At 32.8% G+C, this 22,442-nt stretch overlaps 2 protein-coding genes across 2 annotated transcripts; one reads left to right on the top strand and one right to left on the bottom strand.

Moving 5' to 3' along the window:
- Positions 1-7,755: 7,755 nt before the first annotated feature.
- LOC122317778 (probable cinnamyl alcohol dehydrogenase 6) lies at positions 7,756-12,011 on the bottom strand. Its single transcript, XM_043134780.1, has 6 exons — positions 11,833-12,011; positions 11,577-11,690; positions 11,216-11,443; positions 9,361-9,649; positions 8,305-8,458; positions 7,756-8,196 (listed from the first exon to the last, which is right to left on the bottom strand). Exons 1-6 carry the CDS (start codon positions 11,925-11,927, stop codon positions 7,994-7,996), a joined length of 1,083 nt encoding a protein of 360 aa, XP_042990714.1. The 5' UTR covers positions 11,928-12,011; the 3' UTR covers positions 7,756-7,993.
- Positions 12,012-19,076: 7,065 nt separating this feature from the next.
- LOC122274357 (protein FAR1-RELATED SEQUENCE 4-like) lies at positions 19,077-19,931 on the top strand. The gene has a single exon (XM_043083402.1). The coding sequence runs from the start codon at positions 19,077-19,079 to the stop codon at positions 19,929-19,931; it is 855 nt and encodes a 284-aa protein (XP_042939336.1).
- Positions 19,932-22,442: the final 2,511 nt, after the last annotated feature.

Below are 22,442 nucleotides of genomic sequence, written 5' to 3'. Positions count from 1 at the left end.
TTTGAAATAAGAATATAATATAAAAAATAATATTAAATATAATTATGAGTTGTATAAGTATCGTATATTTCTTTTAATAAAGAATAAGGTCCATGTTAAAAAAATCATTTTTTCATTTGAGATCCATATATACTCACTTTTATTAAAAAGAGTGTGTGATGTTTGTAGACTTTATGACTGTAAATATTATTTTTCACATGATAAAGAAAAAAAATCATAACTAATATGTCACCTATTTTATATTTTGACGTGGCAATTATGTACTGTATCATCTTTTTTCCTTGATAAATTCGTTGAATTTGGCAGAGTTGTTATATCAAGTGTAATGCTACATACAACTATGTGCTGTGTAAATGCTATACATTTCGTTTTAGGAAGTTGGATCTATCATTTCAAAAAATTAAAATTTTCATGTGAATATCGTATTTACTTTTTTTTTTAAAAAAAAATTACATAGCACTTACGTAACTCATGACTGTAAAAATAATTTCTCTTGTATTAAAATATAATTCCAACTCTAAGAGAGCATCCCTATTCGGTTCTGCATATGGATTTCTTCCCTATAATTTAAGGAATAATTTAGGGTTTTCATCAAAAACCCATCTCCATCCCAATCCCCATTTTACGAACTTCATTCTGGTATGTACAAGAAATTCCTATATTTGTTGAAATACTGTACATCCGCATCGGTCCTTGGCTCTAGCGCTCTCCCTTTCATCCTGCGTCTTCTCTCTCTGAAACGGTTGGCCCTCCCTTGCACTTCAGCACCATTGATTGCAGATCTCCATTGCCAAATTTTTGTAAGTAAAAAACGTTTTCTCTTTGAAGATCGTATGTACCAAAAACCCTCATTTTCTTCTATTTTTCTTTTCCTCTCTCTCTCTTCCCTTCTCTGTTTCTGGCTACCCTTGTTCTTCCGCCCGATGTCATGATCAATTTTTGTGAGAGAAATGCATACCTGGTTAGTGTATTTTAACTGTATGTGTTTTGCTTGAATTGGGGGGAGCAATTTTTGGTGGATTTCCCATTGATGGGCGTGGGTTTTCTCAAGAATGATTGTGGACGCGATTTACTATACTAGTCTATTTTTCACATGGGTTTCTTTCTACTTTCTATAATTGTATATTTTATGGTTTGGTGAGCTTTTTTCTACTAAATATTGGATCGGTTGAGAGGTAATTGTTGTTGAAAAGATTTTGGGTTCAATTTTTTTTTTTAAAGTTGTGTTTATTGTACCAGGATCTTTATTTTTTGGCTTGGATGTAAAGCTCCCTTCGCATGTTTAACCTCTTATCCTATAGTGAAGGATTATATGTGTAGCTATAGGTTGTTATCTCATGGATTTTGTCACAGCGACATCTTAGTGCAGAGCTTTTCAGTTTCCAAGTACTAATTGCAGTTGTTATTTCTTTTGGGTTTCTTTCTTTGTTGCAAATAGAAGGAAAAGCAAATGACAAAACTTCAAGCTGCCTCTGCAAAAGATAAAAGATAAAAGGCAATCAATAATTGTTTGACCACAACTTTTTGACATAGTCCGAAACATATAATCACTTGTTTCAAACAAACGTAAAGCGTTAATGGGACTTTAATGATTAATCAGCAGTCCTATATATTTGTGTTGTAGTTGGACAATCAAATGTTAGGAAATGTAAGAATCAGTGTATTTTTGCTTTTGTTAAGGTATTTGAATTGACATATTTATTCATTTTAGCATTGAAGAATGTTTCCCTGTGAATAATGTTTCTAATTGAATCAAGATGCGCCTTATCTTTCTCTCTTCTAATGTTAGCCTACCATTACTGGAGGCAATGGCAAAGTACTCTAAACCCGCTCCCCTCTTTGGCAGCACCACTCAGTAGGGTCTTGTTCCCACCACTTTTTCATTTTTTTTTCAATTTTTTAGTTCTGATTTTATTTTTAACTTTGTTATGTTTTTATTTTCTAAGCTATCTTGTATTCTTGGGTCTGAGCTGACATGGCTGAGGACACATGTTGAGCTTTTAATAAGTCTAACATGGTGTTCCTTTAGGTTTTTGGATAGCAGATGAATGGTAGGATAATTGTTGGCAAATGTGTGAACCTTGAGTACCATCTATAATAATTATGAAACTACGTGAGAATTTTGAAACTTGCATAGAACTGACAGACTAATTGGTGATTAATCCTTATTTTAAATCCATACACTTCTTCTTCATTTTTTTTAATATATAATCCTAAGCTTTTACTTTTTTGGTAGCAACATTATTTCATATTTTACAGATATTTTCTCCTATTTTGTGTGAGTTTTGAACCAAACCATTGCTCTAAATATGGACATATTAGTTAAACCTATGACCTCACATGTTGATGTGTCAATCTCTGCTTTGGGTTTAAGTAACCATTGTGTTAAGAAAATCATTGCAAATTGCTATGGTAGTTACGCCCTCCTTGTTATAAAACTACTTATCGCAGATTGTATATTGTGGAAATAAGATGCCTGTGATTATTTTTGTTGAGGGAAAAATGAGTGTATTGACATATTCTTGTGAAAACCTATGTAAAACAAGGTTGTAACAAGTATTGTTGGGGAAAGGCTTGAAGCATGCTTGAAGTGTGCTCGTTGTTGGTCAAAATAGATGTCTTCACTCGACCCTCGCTCAACAGGACGCTCGAGCGATCTAAGCCACTCGACATTGAGATCGAGCGAACTCAGGCAAAGTTGGCTGCTTGACACTGAGCTCGAGCAAACCCAGGCAGAGTGGGCCGCTCGACCCTCGCTCGACACTGGGCTCGAGCAAACCCAGGCAGAGTGTGTCGCTCGACACTCGCTCGACACTGAACTCGAGTGAACTCAGGCAGATTGTGCCGCTCGACCTTCACTTGATACTTCACTCGAGCCAAATCATGTGTTGATTATTTGTGTTATTTGATTCATTTACTAACTGCTTGTTTGACTAATTTTCAAAAGGCCATAAAAATTGGATTACACTTATTCACCCCCCTCTAGGTGTAGTGTCGTGTAGAATCACTGCTTTTTCAATTTTGTTTAGTTCTAACTGATAAAAAAAAAAAGATTTATAGATACTACAGGATTGCAATTTGTCATATATTGGCAGGATGTTGATTGGTCTTTTCTTTAGTTCTACAATTATGGGACCTAAATTATTAGTTGATGAAGTAGGCACTTGCTGCATTGCAGCCTTGATTTCTTAGACCTCTCTCAGCACATACTAGTACTAGATGCAACTACCTTCTCTATTTTTCACACTGAAATATTGATTGCGAGTAGTAATGAAAAAATTGCTAGATCTTATTGTTCTGTGAAATATTGATCAAGTTGAAAGTCTCAAAAATGTTATTTTCAGATTGAGTAATGATGCCACACTCTAAGATCATATTTATATCTATAATTAAAAATAATTATTGTGTCACTTTTATTAAAAATAATTATTATGCTTTGTATGGTTGCATTTGTTTTTTCCCAAATTATGTTATTAGCTATGTGCACTTTCATTCCTCTTTCCAGAGGGTAATTTGTTCTGTGACCCTTGGACATTTGCAGTGTTTCGTATCTATTGGGAGAGGGGCTATTATTAGGCTGTGATGATGGTGTTATTGTACGGATTAATTCATAAGTGTTAATGGGCCCCATTGATATGGCGGGGTAATCCTCAACCGAATGGCCATATTGCAGTTTGTGATACTTTCCACAAAAGGCAATCGGGGTTCGGGTGGGGTTTTGCAGCCATTCGATGTAAGTCACATCTTACGCATGCTGTCAATATTTACACCATTCTGAACCACAAATATTAATATATTCAATATAAGGTGACCAGATGGGATGCTCTTATTTAGCAGTATTATGATTTGCATGTTATTTAGTTGTTGTTTTGTATTATGTTGTGATATAGAAGTAATGTGAAAACTAACCCCAGTTGGCTGTGATGATGACAAAGCTTGGTGGACATACATGAAATTTATGTTCATTTCCTCAATGGTTAGGTAACCCGGACGGCCAACAAGTACTGGCAACCGGTTGTTGCAGCCATGAGTGGGTGGCCAAATTTCCAACCCATCACCATTCAGTTCCTGAGCCGGCGATCTCGACTAAAACCCAAATTTAGTCCTTTCTTGTTCTAACATGTCATGCTTTTTAGAAATGGATTCACAAGACCCTGGACATATGTACTTCACCAACCTCTTTAATCAAGATCCTCAACTCGACCCCACTTACAGTGGGCAAAGTGGAACCTCTCCGGTAACCCTTGATGACTCTTCACCCCTCCTGACGAGCCTATAGGGGTTAGGAAATCAGTTAGGGGTGCGAACTTCACCCCCGAAGAAGACAATTTACTTGTTTTTGCATGGCTAAATTGTAGCCTTGATGCCGTCCAGGGAATAGATAAAAAACATTCCCAATTTTGGAAAAAAAATTTTGAATACTTCCAGCAATTTAAAGAAACCACAAATGAGCGGACAATAAAGTCTTTAATTCATCAGTGGTCGGTTATCCAAAAGGCCACAAACAAATTTTGTACGAAACTAGTCCAAGTTGAAGGGTTAAATTAAAGTGGCATGACCGAGCAAGACAAGGTAGAATTTCCAAATCCTTACTTGTTTTACTCTAAAATTTCTTGTCTACTACATTAGTTTAACATTGTATTTTTTTTTTCCATGCAAGTTTGACAAGGCCAAGATTATGTACCAGTTGCTAGAAAAATGCTCATTCCAGTTCGAACATTGTTGGCACCTGTTGAAGGACCAACCTAAGTGGATTTGGTGTGCCACGAAGGAGGATCCAAAGCGAAGGAAGACGATGTCCCCATCCCCGACCCAACTCGATGTTCTGGCGCTACAATTGATTCAGCTTTTGATATGGAGGCAGATATAGTCATGGAGAATGAAGTTATCGAGTTGGACTGACCAATTGGAAGAAAAGCTGAGAAAGGAAAACAAAAGGCTCAAGGCAGGCAAGCAGAAGAAAATTTTCAACTCAAAAAGATGAAGTATACTCTTTTGGAGGAGTCACGCACTCAGGAGAAAGAGTTTTATCGAATGAAGGCCGAGAAGATGGAGTATGACAAAGAAAAAGAGGAAAAAAAATTACGCATTAAGGATGAACGACTGAGGTTGGAAGCGGAGAAGATGGTAATTGAGAGGGAAAAAGAGGTCAATAAAATTCGTCAAGAGGACGAAAGGTTGAGGTTGGAGGCACAGAAAGTGGAGCTCGCGTTGAAAGATCAAGATCAGCGCATTATGATGATGGACGTGAGTGTCATGCCTGAAATGCAGCGGTTATATTTCCAGCAACTCCAGAGGGAAATCATAGCGAGACGCAATACTTCTAAAAATTGAACATTGATTGATAACATTACCATTTACAGTTGTATTTCTTATTTTATGTTTTGAACAATGATAGATGTGTAAAAAACCTGTGTAAATATTTTTCAGCATTTGTTGTAGTGTCCTTTAATATTTTTGTGCAAGTAATATGTTATTATAATTTTAATAATAATTAAAAATAAAATTTTCAAATATAGATTGCGCGATTATACTCAAGGAAAGACATTAATAAAAGAGTTTTATCATTAACATAGTCACTAATAACATGAAGGAAATACAAATGTAAAACAAATTAACTCAAATATAAAAGTAAATAACATGAAGAAAATACAAATGCAAAGTAAATTAACTTAAACATAAAAGTAAATAACATGAAGGAAATTCCATAGTTTGAATGCGACATGGCTAATGTTGGGAATATAATAGCCATTGATGTTCAATTAGATCTTCTTGGAGTTGATGATATGCCGAGCTATCTCTAATATGATGATGACGCTGGATGAAGTCCGTAAGCTCAATTGTATGATTGCGTGACAATTTTGGGAGATCATCATTAAGTTGATCATACTCAATGTTCAAATTCTCACTATCATTACGTTTGTCTTCAATGATCATATTATGTAAAATAATACATGCTTCCATTATATTTGTTAGTTCCTTCACTTTGAACATTCAGGAAGGTCCACGAATGATAGCAAATCGTTGTTGAAGTATCCCGAATGCACACTCGACATCTTTTCTTGCGGATTCTTGTGCTTTCACAAAATTTTTCTTCTTGTTCCCTCTTGGTGATGGAATCGTCTTCACAAAAGTTCGCCACTTGGGATAAATACCATTCGCAAGGTAATTACCCATAGTGTAGTCGTTGCCATTGATAGTGTAATTGACTGCAGGAGCACGCCCTTGGGCAAGTTCTGTAAAAATAAAAGATCTCTCTAGCACATTAATGTCGTTATGTGAACCGGACATACCAAAAAATGCATGTCATATCCAAAGATCATATAAAGTAACTGCTTCTAAAATAATAGTTGGTTCATGGATATGGCCAGAGTACATACATTTCCAGGCTGTGGGACAATTTTTCCACTTCCAATGCATGCAATCAATGCTTCCGAGCATTCCTGGGAATCCTCGTTGTTCACCAACCAGCAGCAATCGGGCTATATCATTAGCATTTAGAGACCGCAAATATTCATCTGAAAAAACACTTACTATTGTCTCAGATAATTTTTTTAGGCTCTCCATTGCGGTGCTTTCACCAATACGTATGTATTCATCCATAAAATCTCCAGTAACCCCATACGCCAGCATTCTAAGTACTACGGTTATTTTTTGTATAGAAGATAAACCGAGTCTTCCGGCATTATCTCTTCTCTGGACGAAATACGGTTCGTAAAACTCTACTTCATTTAGAATACGAAGAAATAGGGGACGGCTCATCCGAAATCTCCTTCGAAATAGATTCGAGGGATATATTGAATTCTCTGCGAAATAATCACGAAATAGGCGCTAGGCATGATCACGCCGAATAAACTTACGACGTTGGCTATTGCCACGATGCCTCGATGACTGTCCATCGACCTCCTCAGTATGAACATCGCTATCATCTTCAGAGGATACGTATGTCAATAATTTGCGAAAGAATGTACGAGTCATTTTGATGAAGGGAGTGGGAGATCAAAGGATAGAATAGAATTTATGTTCTATAAATGAAATGAGAATTGAGTTTGTGAGAATATGAATGTTAACAATATGCGTATTTATAGATAAAAAAGTATCGTTACACTACAAACAAAAAATGTTACCGTTTGAGAGAAGACAAAAAAAGTTACTGTTAGAGAAAAAATAAAAAATATTACCGTTGGGAAAATGACAAAAAATATTACCGTTAGAAAAATGACAAAAAATATTATTGTTGGAGAAAGGACAAAAAATATTACCGTTACAGCCAATTAAAAAAATTATATCATCAATACGTGACTACGGATCCTCTTAGAGAAATTGATAAATAGTACTCTTCACAAAAAATTTGTCATCATGTTAGAAAATGCATTAATTTATTATAAAACTTAACTATTTTTATAATACAAATTTTGGTTTGAAAAAATACTGTATTGAGTAGTCAAAATCATATAAATATTTAGTAGAAAGTGATTTTTAAAAAAAAGATAATAAGATACAAGAGTTAGTATTTAAGATTGTAAATGGAAGAGAGAAAAAAAAATAATAAAAAAAGAATAGAGAAATATTATTTAAGAGAATAGAGATAGAGATAGGGAATAGGATATATGAGGTTTTTAGAATATGAATAAAATTTAAAAATAAATTTGAAGAAATATGATTTTGAGTTAAATTATAGGAATGTGGATGGAGAACCAGACGAGGATGCTCTAAGATTAATTCTAAACTTTTTCAATCACAAATAACAGCATGTAGAAAGTACTAATCTAAATATATTATACCTTAAAAGTAATTTAGCCTTTATTATTTGAGGGTGAGATCGATCGATCTAGCGATCAGTATTATTCATTTGGGACGTGCTTGAACTAATTTGAAACGTACACATGCTTGAGTTTTGCTCGCCTACTCTATTATACAGAACAAGACCACAAGTAAACAGATCAGGAGATCATCATCAGCCAATGCTCCCAAGTCCTACCACGTAACCTTTTTAAATATTAGATGAGTTTGTGGCAATGTCAATGACAAAACGGTAGCGGACATCATTATTAGCGAGGCGTTCCATCGCCTCGTTGATTTGGTCGGGTGTGATAATTTCGATGTCGCACGTAATGTTATGTTTCCCGCAAACATCCATCATCTCTTGTGTGTCTGCCATTCCTCCTATAATACTGCCCTTTACTGTTCTCTTTCCTGTAAAATAAATACAAAGAGAATTTATTTTTTTATTTGTATTTTGACCTATTATTTCTTGTGCATCACAAGGAAGGCCAGGCCTTGAAAAATTAGCATAATTCTTACCAAAAATCAAAGGAAAAGAAGGCATTTCGAAGGGTTTATCGGGTGCTCCCACAACAGCCAATGTCCCATTCACTTTGAGCAATTCCAAGATGGGACCCAGAGAGTGATGTCCTGATACTGTATCTATGATAAAGTCTAGGGTCCTCCGAGCCGCCTGCCCCAGACAATTGCAAAAAGTAGATAAGAGTCTGAGGACAAATGCAACCGCCAGTCCAGGAAAGGAATGGGGGAAAAAATCCAACATAAAAATAAGAAACAAAGGATAGGAATCCTAGATCCGACCAGCAAGACTAATGAATCAAAAATAAAATAAAAATTTTATGTGCAGTTATTTTTATATACTCTTTTATATATTATTATAATATGATTGGTTAGGTATTAAAAAAATATTAATCTAGTTAATCATATCAGTAGAGTGCACAAAGAATACATAAAAGTGACTGTATATAACATCACTCAATATATTATTACAGCTGCAAAAATTCCCGTGCATAACAAGTAGTAGGAAAGGAAATTTTGTGAGATTCTTGAGGAGAGGTTTGAATAGTGAGTTGAGATAAGATGAAATAAAATAAAAATAGAATAAAATATTATTTTTGTTTTTAAATTTGAAAATTTTAAATTGTTTATTTTATTTTGTGTAAAAATTTAAAAAAATTATAATAATTAGATGAGATAAAATGAGTTTAAAGACTCTCAATCCAAACAACACGACTTCTTTACTTGGATTGAAATCGTGATAAAATCATAAACACTTTGAATATATCATTAAATAAAAGGAAGTTCTATTGTCACAAATATATTCTAAAAAAATAATACATAAATTAATATGGCTTTATATAATATGTTAGATCTTCTTTATAATAAAAATAATTTTACAATCTAACATATCACGTCAAGTTATTTCAATTTGTAGATAAGACTAAAACATTTCTCATAAATATAATGCATAGAAGCTGCAGCATATTATAAGTATATATAATTCAATCTAAATCTCAAAAATTCCGAAAGCAATTGCAGGGATGTAATCTCGAGAGAAAGTAAGGCCATAAAAACCTGCATTTGTTCGGCGTTGGTGCTCAATAGAAAGTTATCTGCGCCCAAACGCAGTTTAGCCTCATTTTCTTTGGATGGAGAGGTGCTGATGACAGTGACATGGTGACCAAATGCTTTGCCAAATTTCACAGCCACATGTCCAAGGCCTCCCAGACCTACTATACCCATCTTTTTCCCCGGCGACCCCACCATATTATTTTCTTTCATGGGGCTGAATATGGTTATTCCGGCACATAGAAGGGGTGCTGCTGCGTCCATGGGCAGATTTCCCGGAATGTGCACCACATATCTTCATGCCAAATATTACAATATTTACATATATGTCAATATAATTATTTACACACATACATAGATATATATAGAATATTGTTGGTCAACCTTAATTTCATCATAGTAATAATGCTTTACCCACAAAAAGATTCTACAAATTAATATACTTACAAATGACATGATTTGATATAGTATATTAGATTATAAAATTAACTATTTTTATTATAAATTAGATTTAACGGCATATTATATAAAATCGTATCAGTTTATAGAATTATTTTTGTTAAATATTTTTATGACTAGCACTTCTCTCATCTTCATGAATTGATCATATCATGTATATATAAAAAGAGATTATATTTTGCATCATGAATTACAATATATTTTTTTTTTATTTAAGCTAACTACCCTAATCTATACTTGATGTCCTAGATTACCATATTCTTGGTAATTGTATATATATGCATCCTGAGTCAAACTAGACCATTAAAAATTAAAATTATGTGAAAGATTATATTAATGTTCATTATTGTATAGAGCACTATACTACAAGTTATCAAAAGTTGGCAGTTTAGAATAACAATTGCCAACTTCAATAATGAATTATAGTTTATAAAATAAAGTTCAGAAATATAAAATATAGTTTATAAAAAAGAAATTGGTCGAAGCTGATGTGTATTTGAAGCACAAATGCATTTAAAAGTGTGAAGAATATGTACCCCTAGGAGTATTTTATTATATATGTTTTTAGTTGCAAGCTAACTCCCAGTCCTCCCTAACAGTCAATTTCAGTCAACTAACTTAGCACTAATATTAGAAAATATATACTATCATTTGCTCGCTGGCATGGGGAGGAACATACGAGGAAGTAGACGGGAAACTTCGAGGACAGATCTTGCTGTCCTGTGAAATAATGACAAAGTACAAAAGCTATATATTTCGTTTAGTTTATTTGTTTTTTAATTATTTTGTCGAATAACAAATCTTAAATATATCAATTTTGTATATAATAAATAATTTAATTTTTTAAAATTTTAAAATAATAATAATATTAAAAAATAATATTTTAATAATATTTTATTTAATTATTAACTAAAACTACCTCATTCTATCACAGGACTAAATCCAACTTTTCTACAAAAAAAAAAAAAACAGACTATATAGAAACTTCGTGTATAGTGGTCTCTCCACCAATCCATTGATGTGACCTCACTTTTGGTTTCATGGAGTATTTTCTTTGTTCTCATTCAATGCTTGAACCACAAGGGTGGTCCCAAACATTTTTCCGATTACACCTTTTTTATTAGTAGTTAAAAAATATATATATATTTTTAATTATGATGTGTACTGTTTTTAAAAAAATATTTAAAAATATGAAAAAAGATTTTTAAAAAATTAAATGACTTTATCAGAGAATCTCTCGGGCCATTTTTTTGTTTTTTTGTGAGGCATGCCAAGTACTTCATGAATGGAAATGGTGGTCTTAAAAACGGGATTGTGGATTTAATTTTTCCTAATCCTTTTATATAAATATTTCCCTATCTAATATTAGTATTAATTTTCGGTAAGTAGAGGATGCACTTGCCTGTGATCTGCTACTAGCATTTTGGAGTAGCCACCATAAGTGATACTACCATCCCAGAAGATTCCATTATATGAAAACTGCATCTGGTCGCAGTAGTTCTCCTGAGAGTTGATGCAAAACTCACACTCCAAACACGAAGCAGCCAAGCACCCTACCCCAACTCGATCTCCTTCCTTGAACCTCTTTACGTTGCTTCCCACCTTGGTGATCACCCCTGTAATCTCATGCCTACCATAGCATATACGAGTAGTTAAATAATAATGTTAGGTTCTTCTACAAATTACAGAACAATCGATCGCGCGCTAGAGGGTGGAGACTGGAGATGGATAGATGGATATATAGATAGATGTTATGACGTTACCCGGGGACGATAGGATACATGGTGATGCCCCAGTCATTCCGAGCTTGGTGGAGATCAGTGTGGCAAATCCCGCAGTACAATATCCGTATGGTCACATCGTTTATGCCGTTTTCTCTGCGTGCCAACAAATATTTAAGCCAAATTCATATGGAAGATACTTGATTAATGATCAGCAACGGAGAAAACATTGAGAAATAGTGAGAATATGCGGTTCATTTAAGGAAAATAAATTAAAGAATTCCTCGAGTTGTTATACCTTCGGGTGAAGATGTAAGGGGTGATCTTGCCGGAGGAATCGTGAGCTGCCCATCCGTACACTTTTTGTGTGTGGTTTGGAGTAGTTTGAGCCATGGCAGAAAGAAAGGAGATAGGGAGAGAGAGAGATAGAGACGCACAGAGACGACTTCGACTTTAAAGACTTTGTGTGGTTCCGATACTTAAATAGAGCCGTTCGAGTAGAACCAAAGCCTTGGTTGTTGAAATGTCCTGTCCTACTGCATTCTGTACATGCAGGTCCGTTTAGATTGAAAAATAGAATTGATTCTTCTTGCAGTCCACGTCTGTGGACGGCATTGCAGGCCTAACTAAAACGCTCATGTTTCACGGGTAAATGAAACGGAGCGTTTCATTAAGATAAAAGAATAACGATAGATTTATCACCCTTCTATCACTATTTTATTATTTTTTTAATTTTTTAAAAAATTTTCTTTTACTTAATAATTAACAAAGTGATTATTAATAAAATTTTATATTTTTTAAATTTTTTCTTAATGATTAAATATATTAAAAAAATACTTAAAAAAAATATATTACAAATAATAAATTAGTGATAAAAGAGTGATAAGTGTGTCTCCTAGATAAAAATCTTGATACATCTTCTCAGAAAAGTCTAGGACAGTGGAAGTGCCCCAGTAAGCATACCTGCCACTAAGCTTGCTAACTCGCCAGCATTGTCCAACAAGCAATTTTTGCCTCCATCTCCTCCCATTAAAAGTACAAGGTCCGGTACTTTGAGGTCGGATAACCATGTGGATCCAAATCAGATTAGTGCAACAGTTGAGCAGGTAGATATTTCATCACACTAAGTTGTTAAGTATGTTCTTTTATCCTTTAAAAATAAAAGTATGTTCTTTTATTTATGATTTGTTTTTACCTGTTGCAGTTGTTTTCTCTTGGGAGAGATGAGACCAGAAAATATTTGGGAATGAAGATATCATCTACCAGCTCACCACATATTTTATTTTCCAGGAGCTCCAGCAGGTCTTTCCAAGATGATTTTGATGATTCTGAGTTTTCTTGCCCTTTTGATGTTGCCCTTTTGATGTTGATGACGACGATATGACACATCCTGCTACTAATTTATGAAATTCAATCAGTGAGATTATTATTATTTTTTAATAAATAAATGAGATTATTTGTCTTAATCAATTTTAACTAATATAAAGCCTATCAAATATCAATGTAACATTGATTCATTATCATTTTCCAATATATATGGTATCAAGAATACCTAATACATTAAAGTGATTTAAAAAATTACATAATAAAACTATTAATTTAATATTAAAATATTCAATTATCCTTGATATAATATTAAATATGGCCAAATCAAAATATGATTAGTTAAGAAAGTCTCGCAATCAATTAGAGTTGTTTATTTGTATAAACATTTTATATTTGACTCAATAATTCTTTTATGAATTTAGTACATTATTATTATAAAATAATAAAACATGTTACTTATACATAAACTAAAAATAATAACATATATTACTTATATGAAAGATCAAAAATTATATATATAGCATATAAAATATATATAATAAAAGAATATATGTAAGTATAAATGTAAATATATATAAATATTATGAGTATTGTGACGAGCTCAAAACGAGTCAAATCGAGATTATATGAATGTTGTTCACAAGCTTAAATCGAATCTAGTTGAGATTATACGAGTTTTGCTTATTTAATGTTCGAACCAATATTAATATTCACGAACAACTCATTTATTAAATTAACTGAGTCTGAGTTGAGTTTATATGAGTCGATCTCAAATTATTTACGGGCAGCTCTATCCGTTTGAAACCCTAGTTATACTTCCGCATGAACGCATTTAAGTTTTTCCACTTGCTTTCAGATTATTGATGAATGTTATTACTCATGAAGGAGTCGTCGATGGTGAGGACTAGATGCACGGCACAGAGAGGGCGAGGGAACCAACGCATTCCGGATTTTGAGAGTTTTTGATTTGTTAATAATGGTATTTGGGTCAAGTTTATTATAAAATGGGGGCGATTCCATCTTTCCAATGTTTGGATTGCAAATGAGTCCAATTTTATGGATTGTATGTATCGTTGTCCCGAAAAATAATCTCCGCTCGTTCCTCTTATCATTATTATTTTTTTAAATTTTTACATAAAATATAATAAATAATTTAATTTTTTAAAATATTAATTCAATTTTTTTAAATTTTAAAATAATAATAATATTAAAAAATAATATTATAATAATATTATATTTAATTTTTATCTTTTATATAAAATTATTTCATATTATATCTGAATCTAAACCAGCTCATAATATTTGGATTCGAGAAAAAAAATATTAGGCGAGGCCTCGTTCTTACTGCACAATGCTCATGATTTTAATTTTTTAATTTATTTTTTATTTAATAAATAAAAAAATAATTAAAAATTATATATATTATTTTATTTTTAATAATTAAATATGTGAAAAAAATCTTTATAAAAAAATGATAAAATAAAGAATCTTCAGATTTGTGTTAGTCGTATGCCTGCTGGGCAACCCGTCACCACAATCCATAGAGAAACGATATTCCCGTTTAAAAATTCTAGATTCTAAAAACATGAACAGATCGAGATATACAATGTTAGAGTGATTTAATATTTTAAATTATAAAATTATTTTTATTATAAAATATATTTAATATATTGTAAAAAGATATATATCAATTTATAAATTTATTTTTATAAAATCTTTTTATGATTATAATACCTCTCTATTTATTTTTTTAGTATGGGATAGTTTTTTATATTTTTTCTGAAAAAAAAAAGTAATTAAATTTAAAATTTACATAAAAAATTATTTTCTCAACAATAAACCTAATTTTTTTAAAAGAGTGTGCTGAAATTAACACTTTAAAATTGTCCGTATCTAATATTACTCTTGAAATTATAATTACTAATATAAGTTTAGGAAAAATATAATTGAGTTATACACTAATCTGTGCACCAATGTGATGTGATTGGTCAAAAAGTATATTTTATTAAAAATAATATTAATTTAAATTTTAAATATGAATAAATCAATATTCGTACACAGATTAGTGATAAACTATATTTATATGTAGTAAAACTCTTATTCTTAAAAATTCCTAGCCGTTTTCTACCCAAATGTCATCTCTACGCCTCCTTACGTCTAGGAATTCTTGTCAAACGAAATCTTCTGTTTCCTAGAAATTCTTAGCCACCTTCCACTGAATTATAACTAAACGATGACTTGATATTGATATGAGAAAATATATCATTTGCCAATGTCAAACTCAGAATCATTGATCGGTTTACTGTTACATGAAATCGTCATATTCATACATATGGTTTATATCAGTGGTGTCACTTCGATTTCGATGCCTACGAGGGAGACATTTTTATCATTTTCATATATAATTTAGGGAGGCGTAGAGATGACATTATTAATTGACCCAAAAGTTAATTACTACAAAGTACAAATCATACTATTATCTGTTAGCCGTATAGTGTAGGCAGGGGCGAAATTAGAATTTGATGAGAAAGAGATACATGGTATCATATATGTAATGGTTCTAGTAAAATTGTAAGTGTACCATAATATAAAATCAAAATAAGATTAATGTAACGCCTAAGGCTATTTTTAAATCAAAAATTATATTCAGTTAGTAACATGTCAAATCACTAGAATTAGAGAGATAGTGTTCGAGTATTGTAGGATGCTAGAGCCTAGGGTGCAGGATTTAGTGTCATCGGTTTTGTAGCAAAATGTGACATTTTAATTACATTGGATAATTCTTTTATTTGTTTAAAACTTTAATTACCATTAGATCATTTTTTATATATATTTTTAAAATATTTAAATATTAATGTGTTATTTCGTATTATCATAATAAAATAAAAAAATAAAAGTAGGATAAGATTGCCTCATCAATGTCATCATAGTGAAATAAAAGCAGCACTACAAGAACAGTCTGTAAAATCTTTCTATAATACCGAGGGAAGCCTCTCTCCCTTTGTCTCTAAAGAAAGAAAACTCAGCTTCTCCTCCTCCGGTCTTCCCTATTCTCTCCTATTGTATTGAAAAAATGATAAACCTATTTTTATTTATAATTTATATATAATTATGTAGAAAAATAATATTATTTTAAATTTTATTTTGATTTTATTGATGATTTAATATGTTAAAATATAATTTAAAAATATTATTATATTTAAAATTATTTATAAATTGTAAATGATTTAATGGTATATCATTACCTATTATATTGTATCAGTATTTTAGTTGTTTTTCATTTGTCTTTTTTTCCCTCTATTTTTCCTAGTTGGTGTCAGAGTTATGGATCTCTACCCATGTGATAAATGTGCGCCACCACTAGATTCAAAACGTGTAGATTTACAACCTCGTCGAATAAAATTTAATACGATGCAGCACCTAAGCCGCTCAAAGTCACACGTGGTCTTCGCACGCCACTATATATCCGCACATGTAAACAGTACACACACCATACCATACCATTTGACTTATGGGCCTATGATCTTTAAAAAGAGAGTTATGCTCTTAAACTTACATCACACTCTGTCAGCCTAGACTTTTTTTTTTCAAAAATGCTACAGTAAAATATTGTCGTTTAACCCAAGTAAGATAAAATGAACGTAATCCCCCCAAATCTTTGAATTTGTGTGCTCCCTCCAACGCGTCATCCTTCCCGCTCGCCGAACCCAAATTGTCCATTATCTCAAGTTGATCGTACCGGCTGTCGTCTGGTCTGCCATCTACTGGCTGAGCTCGAGGTCCCACCAACGCGTCGCCCCTCCCGGTCGCCCAACCCAAAATTGTCTGTGGTCTCAAGTTGATCGTATTGGCTACCATTTGGTCTGCCGGCTGCTGTTTGATCTACCGTCTACTAGCTGCGCTCGAGGTCACCGATTCTGTGAGGTAATTATGCTAACTAGTCGTGCCGTGTTTAACCATCCTCAATTGGATTTGGTTTCTGATGGATTCTGATGATGGTTGATAGGAAAAGTGTAGTGATGGTTGATAGTGGTGGTGGATTTTTTATTGGAGAGTATTTTTTATTGTTATGTAATTTTTTTTTCTCCTGGATTCCGAGAGTGATTTACTTCTGTTTGGGTGTTCCTTGAATTTGCTATATTATCAACTCAAAACTAAACTAAGACAAAAGTAATATGGTTATCAATTTTTGTTGCCCAGATGACTAACACAAGAGAGGGGTAAATTGAGTTGTATTAAAAAAATAACAATTATAAATCAAATATATAATATAAAATATAAACAAAATATGAAATAACAATAAATATAAAGAGTAAGGGTAAGAGAGAAGCAAACTCAGTATGTTAACGAGGTTCAGCCCCACTGCCTACGTCCTCGCCTCAAGCTACCCCTTGAGGATTCCCAAATTCACTATTCAACCTCCTTCAAGTGGAGATAGAAACCTATTACACTTTTGAACAACACCGCTACAAAGGATCCGTGTAGAACACCCTCTACACTTGCAATCACCTTACACATGGTGATTCAACTATTCCCCGTGTAGAATACTTTCTACAAGCACAAGGGTTATACACACCCTTTTTTCTGATACAAAAGCTGATAGTGGGTAGGTTATCAGAAAACACTCATCAATGAGTGAAATAAGAACAATACAGCGCAAACTATATCTCTCAAAATGAACAAGAATTAGTGCTCAATGTTTAGATAAGAGAGAATGAAAGTTTTGAATGAATGTTGTATGCTCTTGGTGTTGTGAATGTGAAGCTCTCAAATGATCTATTTATAGGCATATGAGACTTCATATTCAAATTTAAAAAGATTCACATATCAAAGACAACATCATTCACTTTTTCAAAAAAATTCAAATAAAATGTTCTTCTTTTTCAATTGTCAAAGACAACATTATTCACTTTTTAAAAAATCAAACCTAATCTTTTACTTTTAGCATATGAAAAAAGAAGCACACTTTCATTTTTCAAAAAATTCAAACCTAATCTTTTATTTTTTGCATATGACAAAATGAGCACACTTTACTTTTCAAATTTTTCAAACAAAATCATCTACCTTTTGTATAAGTCTAAAAAAGTATCAATCACTTTTGAAAATATTCAAATAAAACATGCACATGTGAAAGATGACGATCAATCATCTTTAATATTTTCAAAGTTCAACCCTTTAATCAAGGCATGCACATGCAAAAGATGACAATCAATCATCTTTCAAAATTTTTAAATTTAATTTTCAAAAATATTCATGCACATGTGGAAAATGTATTTTAATGCTTTATAATAAAATATTAATTTTGAGCATTAATCCTAATTTCAAATTTTAAGAGATTTACAACATTATTCTATGACTTTAATGTAGACTTGTTTCCTTCTTGCTCATGCTTGGTTCTTTGATGTGCTTGATTCCATTGTGTGAACAACTTGAGCTTGAAACTCTTTTATTCTTTGAATTCATTTGTTATTATCAAAATCCATGTGTAGATTTATAATCACATGAAACTTGAAACATTGGATTCAACAATTTTGATTGAGCTTGAGATTGTGATGTGAGATTATGAAGTAGATTCTGATAATGTTGCATGAATTCTGATATTACCGTGTTATAATATGTTGATTGTGGGGTCAAATTATGGCTTGAATTCTTCTGAGATATGGCTTCAATTATGTTAATTCAAGTTTCAGATTGTAATATTATGGCTAAGATTGTGGTGTAATATGACTTAATTAGTTATAAAAATTAATGCTCTGAAGGTAATTTGAGAAATTTAGCCAGGAGTATGTAATGCTAAAAACCAAAAATCAAGCAAAAAATAAAAAATACATATCTAAAGTTGTACTTTGCAGCCTGTAAAATAAATTACTAAATTCTAATTATTGTAGACCTAACTAATTAATGTTTAGGACTTCACATTACTATGAAATACTTATTCTAACTATATGTGGAGCTACGTTTTTGTGATGCATGTATTAATTAGTTATTCTAATTTATTTCTTGTAATGTCGATATAAAAATTAAAGTTGTTAATAGTGTTATGGACAAAGAAGAAGATAAAAGGCCACCCAGGCCTTCTACACCAATTCCACCAACTCAGGGGCTTTGTTGCTTTCAAGTGAGGATACAAGTACTTTTGTCTGGTTGTTTTAAGCATAGTTGGAGTGCATGGATGATCGGGCTCCAAAAGCGATCATTACAGACTAAGACCAAGCAATGAAAAATGCTATTGCTCTTGTATTCCCAGATACTCGTCATAGATATTGTCAATGGCATATAATGCGAAAGTTACCTGAAAAATTGGGATCTCACGCTGCCTTCAATTTTGGATTGAAGACTTCCATCCAGAGTGCACTATATGATTCACAGACATGCTTAGAACTTGAGATGAAGTGGGGGCAACTTATTGAGAAGTATGAATTTAGTGATAATGCATGGCTGCAAGGGTTGTACAATGAGAGGTTGTTCTGGGTACCGGCGTACCTTAAGGGAGTATTTTGGGCTGACATGAGCACAACTCAGAGGTCAAAAAGTATGAACGCTTTCTTCGATGGGTTTGTGCATTCTGGTACGACGTTGAAAGAATTTGTTGACCAATTTGACAATACTCTCAGGAAGAAGGTGGAGCTCGAGACGACAGCTGATTTCAACTCCTCAAACCAAACCATCCCATGTTCATCTGCATTCAGCATTGAGAAGCAGTTTCAAGCGGTCTATATGAGTGTAAAATTTAAAGAGGTCCAAAAAAAGGTGTGGAGAATGATTTTATGTAACTGCATACTCATTAGCAAGGAGGGGAGCATTTCCACCTACGATGTTTTGGATGAAATTACCACTGATGATGACCATGTCAAGAGCGTCAGGTATACTGTTTACTTTAACGAGGAGGAGGTTGATGTCAAATGCACATGTACGTTGTTCGAGATGAGGGAGATCTTGTGTAGACATACATTGAACATTTGCCAGATGAATAAGATTCATGCATTGTTGGATAAGTACATTTTGGATCGATGGAGGAAAGATTTAAAGAGGAGATATACTGTGGTAAAAAGTAGCTACGATGACTTGTGATCGAATGCGGACTCACGGAGGTATGAGTTCGTGGTTAAACGATGTCTAAAATTAGCTACCCGTGTTTGCACTACTGATGACCATGTTACTGCAAAAAAAGCCACATGGATGAGTTTGAGAATAAATTTAAAGGATTAACACTTGAGTCCGGTTCAAGTAAAATAAAAGAGACTATAGTCACGGACAAGAGTAAGAAAATCTTAAGTCCGCATGTTGTTCGAGGGAAAGTGAGGCCACCAATGAAAAGGAAAGTTCCACCTGTGGAGAAGGCAGCAATAAAGCAAAAGAAGCAACCAGTAATAAATTATATATAATGTTAATACTTTTTTTTCTCTGACTGAAAGTATATTTATTTCTAACGGATGTGTATTTTTTTTATTTGAAATTTATTTAGATGAAGAGAAAAATATTTGATGATGCATCACAGGAAGGCGAGATATCAGAAGTTTCAGAAACTGATTAGGTAGTACATTTTGGGTTGATGCATTAGTTCTATATTGCTTATGCCGCTCTTGATCATTTTTTCCTAATGGGTGTGTATTTCTTTAAAATACATTTCTTTAGGTACTTAGTGCAACTAAGGATGATTGTCTGGTTGTTCTAACACAGTGCAATACTTTTGCACACCCAACGGCATCGGACAATGAGGATAAGTGAGGTTTTCGTTGCAAGCAAGTGCATGGATGATGGGGGTTTCGTTACGTATTTTGACAACAATTTCAACTTGTGATGTAATTTTTACTAAGAATTTATTTTAGATAATGGTTGTCTAAACTTTGGAAGGTTGTGATGTAATTTTGTTAGTACATTTTTTGATAGGGGGCGAAATGTAATGTAAATTTTTTATTTTTTGCACTGATGGGGTAATGTTTTGGCATGAAGGGGGTGTGATGTATTTTAGAGAATTTTGGGTGGTGTGATGTATGTCGACTATTATTTTGGATGTTTAAAATTTCCCATGGCTTGGAGAAATTTATATATTGAAGATATGTGGTTGTGATTTAATTGTTATATCAGGTTGTTTGTTGTGAGAGCAATGAGTTATTTGGTTCAAAGATATATGGTTGTGATTTATTTGTTATATCAGGTTGTTTGTTGTGAAAGCAATGATTATTTTGGTTCAAAAATATGCTGTTGTGATTTATTTGTTATATCAGGTTGTTTCTAAACCAGGTGTTTGCCAATAAAGTACCATGTACAGATGAATATCTTGCATGTCCAACATCCAATAACCATCTATTTTACATACTAAAAGTTTACAACTAATTAATTCCAAAATACATTGGGTGATGTTCAACATCCAAGATCGATCCCAAGATATTGATCAATCCATATCTTACATACCAAAATGATCTCAATCTAGTACCCGTTTGATATCTCTATTAACAACCAAAAGTTTACAACTAATTAATCCGAACTATCTTTTTATACAATTAACTTGGACTTAAATACATTTATGGTCTAAGCCAACCAAAATTATTACAATCGAGATTTCCCAATATATACACAAAGATATGCATGCACATCTATTCTGTAAGACCATGTGCATAATTTTCTCCTCTTGCTTGTCAAGCACACGCTCTCTCTCAATTAGTTTATTTTCTTTTTTCTGAATTTTATACTTGCATAACAACACATCGTCCTCCCTTTTTCGAACTGCATTATCTCTTGTGCGAGTTTTCTCCTCTAGGAGTTGAAATATATCTGCCCATATGAAGAATTGGCAGTTTGCTTCTCCTTGTAGTACAAAAGGTCAATTTGACATTCCTAAGTATGACATGTTAAAAAGCAATACACAAATGAGGTTAAAAAGTAGATGTTTTACCGTGTTGTACTTGTACTTCGGACATGCGTAAAATTTTCTACTAGGATTTTTGTTAGTTTGAAATGTCTTTAATGGGGCTTTCAAGCTACACCAACAGGTTGGTGATTCGAAATCATCATCAACTACACATGATGATGCGCTCGATGCCATAGGTGATCTATCTCAAACTAGTGCACACAAATGTTAAATCAGTTCATGAAAGTAAGTAAAATGACCATAACACTGTGTTCATGCAGAATAATTGCGAGAAAGCAATAACCAGGTAGTTACATTCTATGTCACAGCTTTATTCAATCACAGGTTTACATCCCTAAGTACCAGTTACATTCCTAAGTAGTCATTGCAAAAAAAAAAAAAAAAAAAATGAAAGAAGAAGATTGAATTTATATCAACAAAGCCAACTGTGCTCATATTCCAACCACATACAAGGTTTTCTTTATATCAAGAAAGCCAACTGTATTCAATAGTAGCCACAAAATCTAAAAATTCAAACCAAAAAAATACCTTCACTTTAAGGTTGGAAAAGCAAAGGTCCATGGAGGTCCGGAAGAAGAGAGCCGAGAACAATGTTGGATACCAAAATATGGGTACTGATTATGTTGTTCTAATAGGAATAAATGAGAAAATGAAAAACTGATTGGTTTGAGCTCTAGCATGAAAATGGAAATAATGGGGTTTTGATTATC

The sequence above is a fragment of the Carya illinoinensis genome, chromosome 8, assembly GCF_018687715.1.
Source record: "Carya illinoinensis cultivar Pawnee chromosome 8, C.illinoinensisPawnee_v1, whole genome shotgun sequence".
NCBI lineage: Eukaryota > Viridiplantae > Streptophyta > Magnoliopsida > Fagales > Juglandaceae > Carya > Carya illinoinensis.
The sequence above is the reverse complement of the archived record's forward strand: the minus strand, read 5'-3'. Positions and strand labels throughout refer to the sequence as shown.

Excerpts from the sequence above, each read along its gene's own strand:
- LOC122274357 (XM_043083402.1), top strand. The coding sequence starts at position 19,077 with ATGAAAAATGCTATTGCTCTTGTATTCCCAGATACTCGTCATAGATAT.
- LOC122317778 (XM_043134780.1), bottom strand. The coding sequence starts at position 11,927 with ATGGCTCAAACTACTCCAAACCACACACAAAAAGTGTACGGATGGGCA. Across the intron at positions 9,650-11,215 it reads ATGCTAGTAGCAGATCACAG|ATATGTGGTGCACATTCCGG; the intron begins GCAAGTGCATCC and ends TTTGGCATGAAG. Across the intron at positions 8,197-8,304 it reads TTCTTTTCCTTTGATTTTTG|GAAAGAGAACAGTAAAGGGC; the intron begins GTAAGAATTATG and ends TTTATTTTACAG.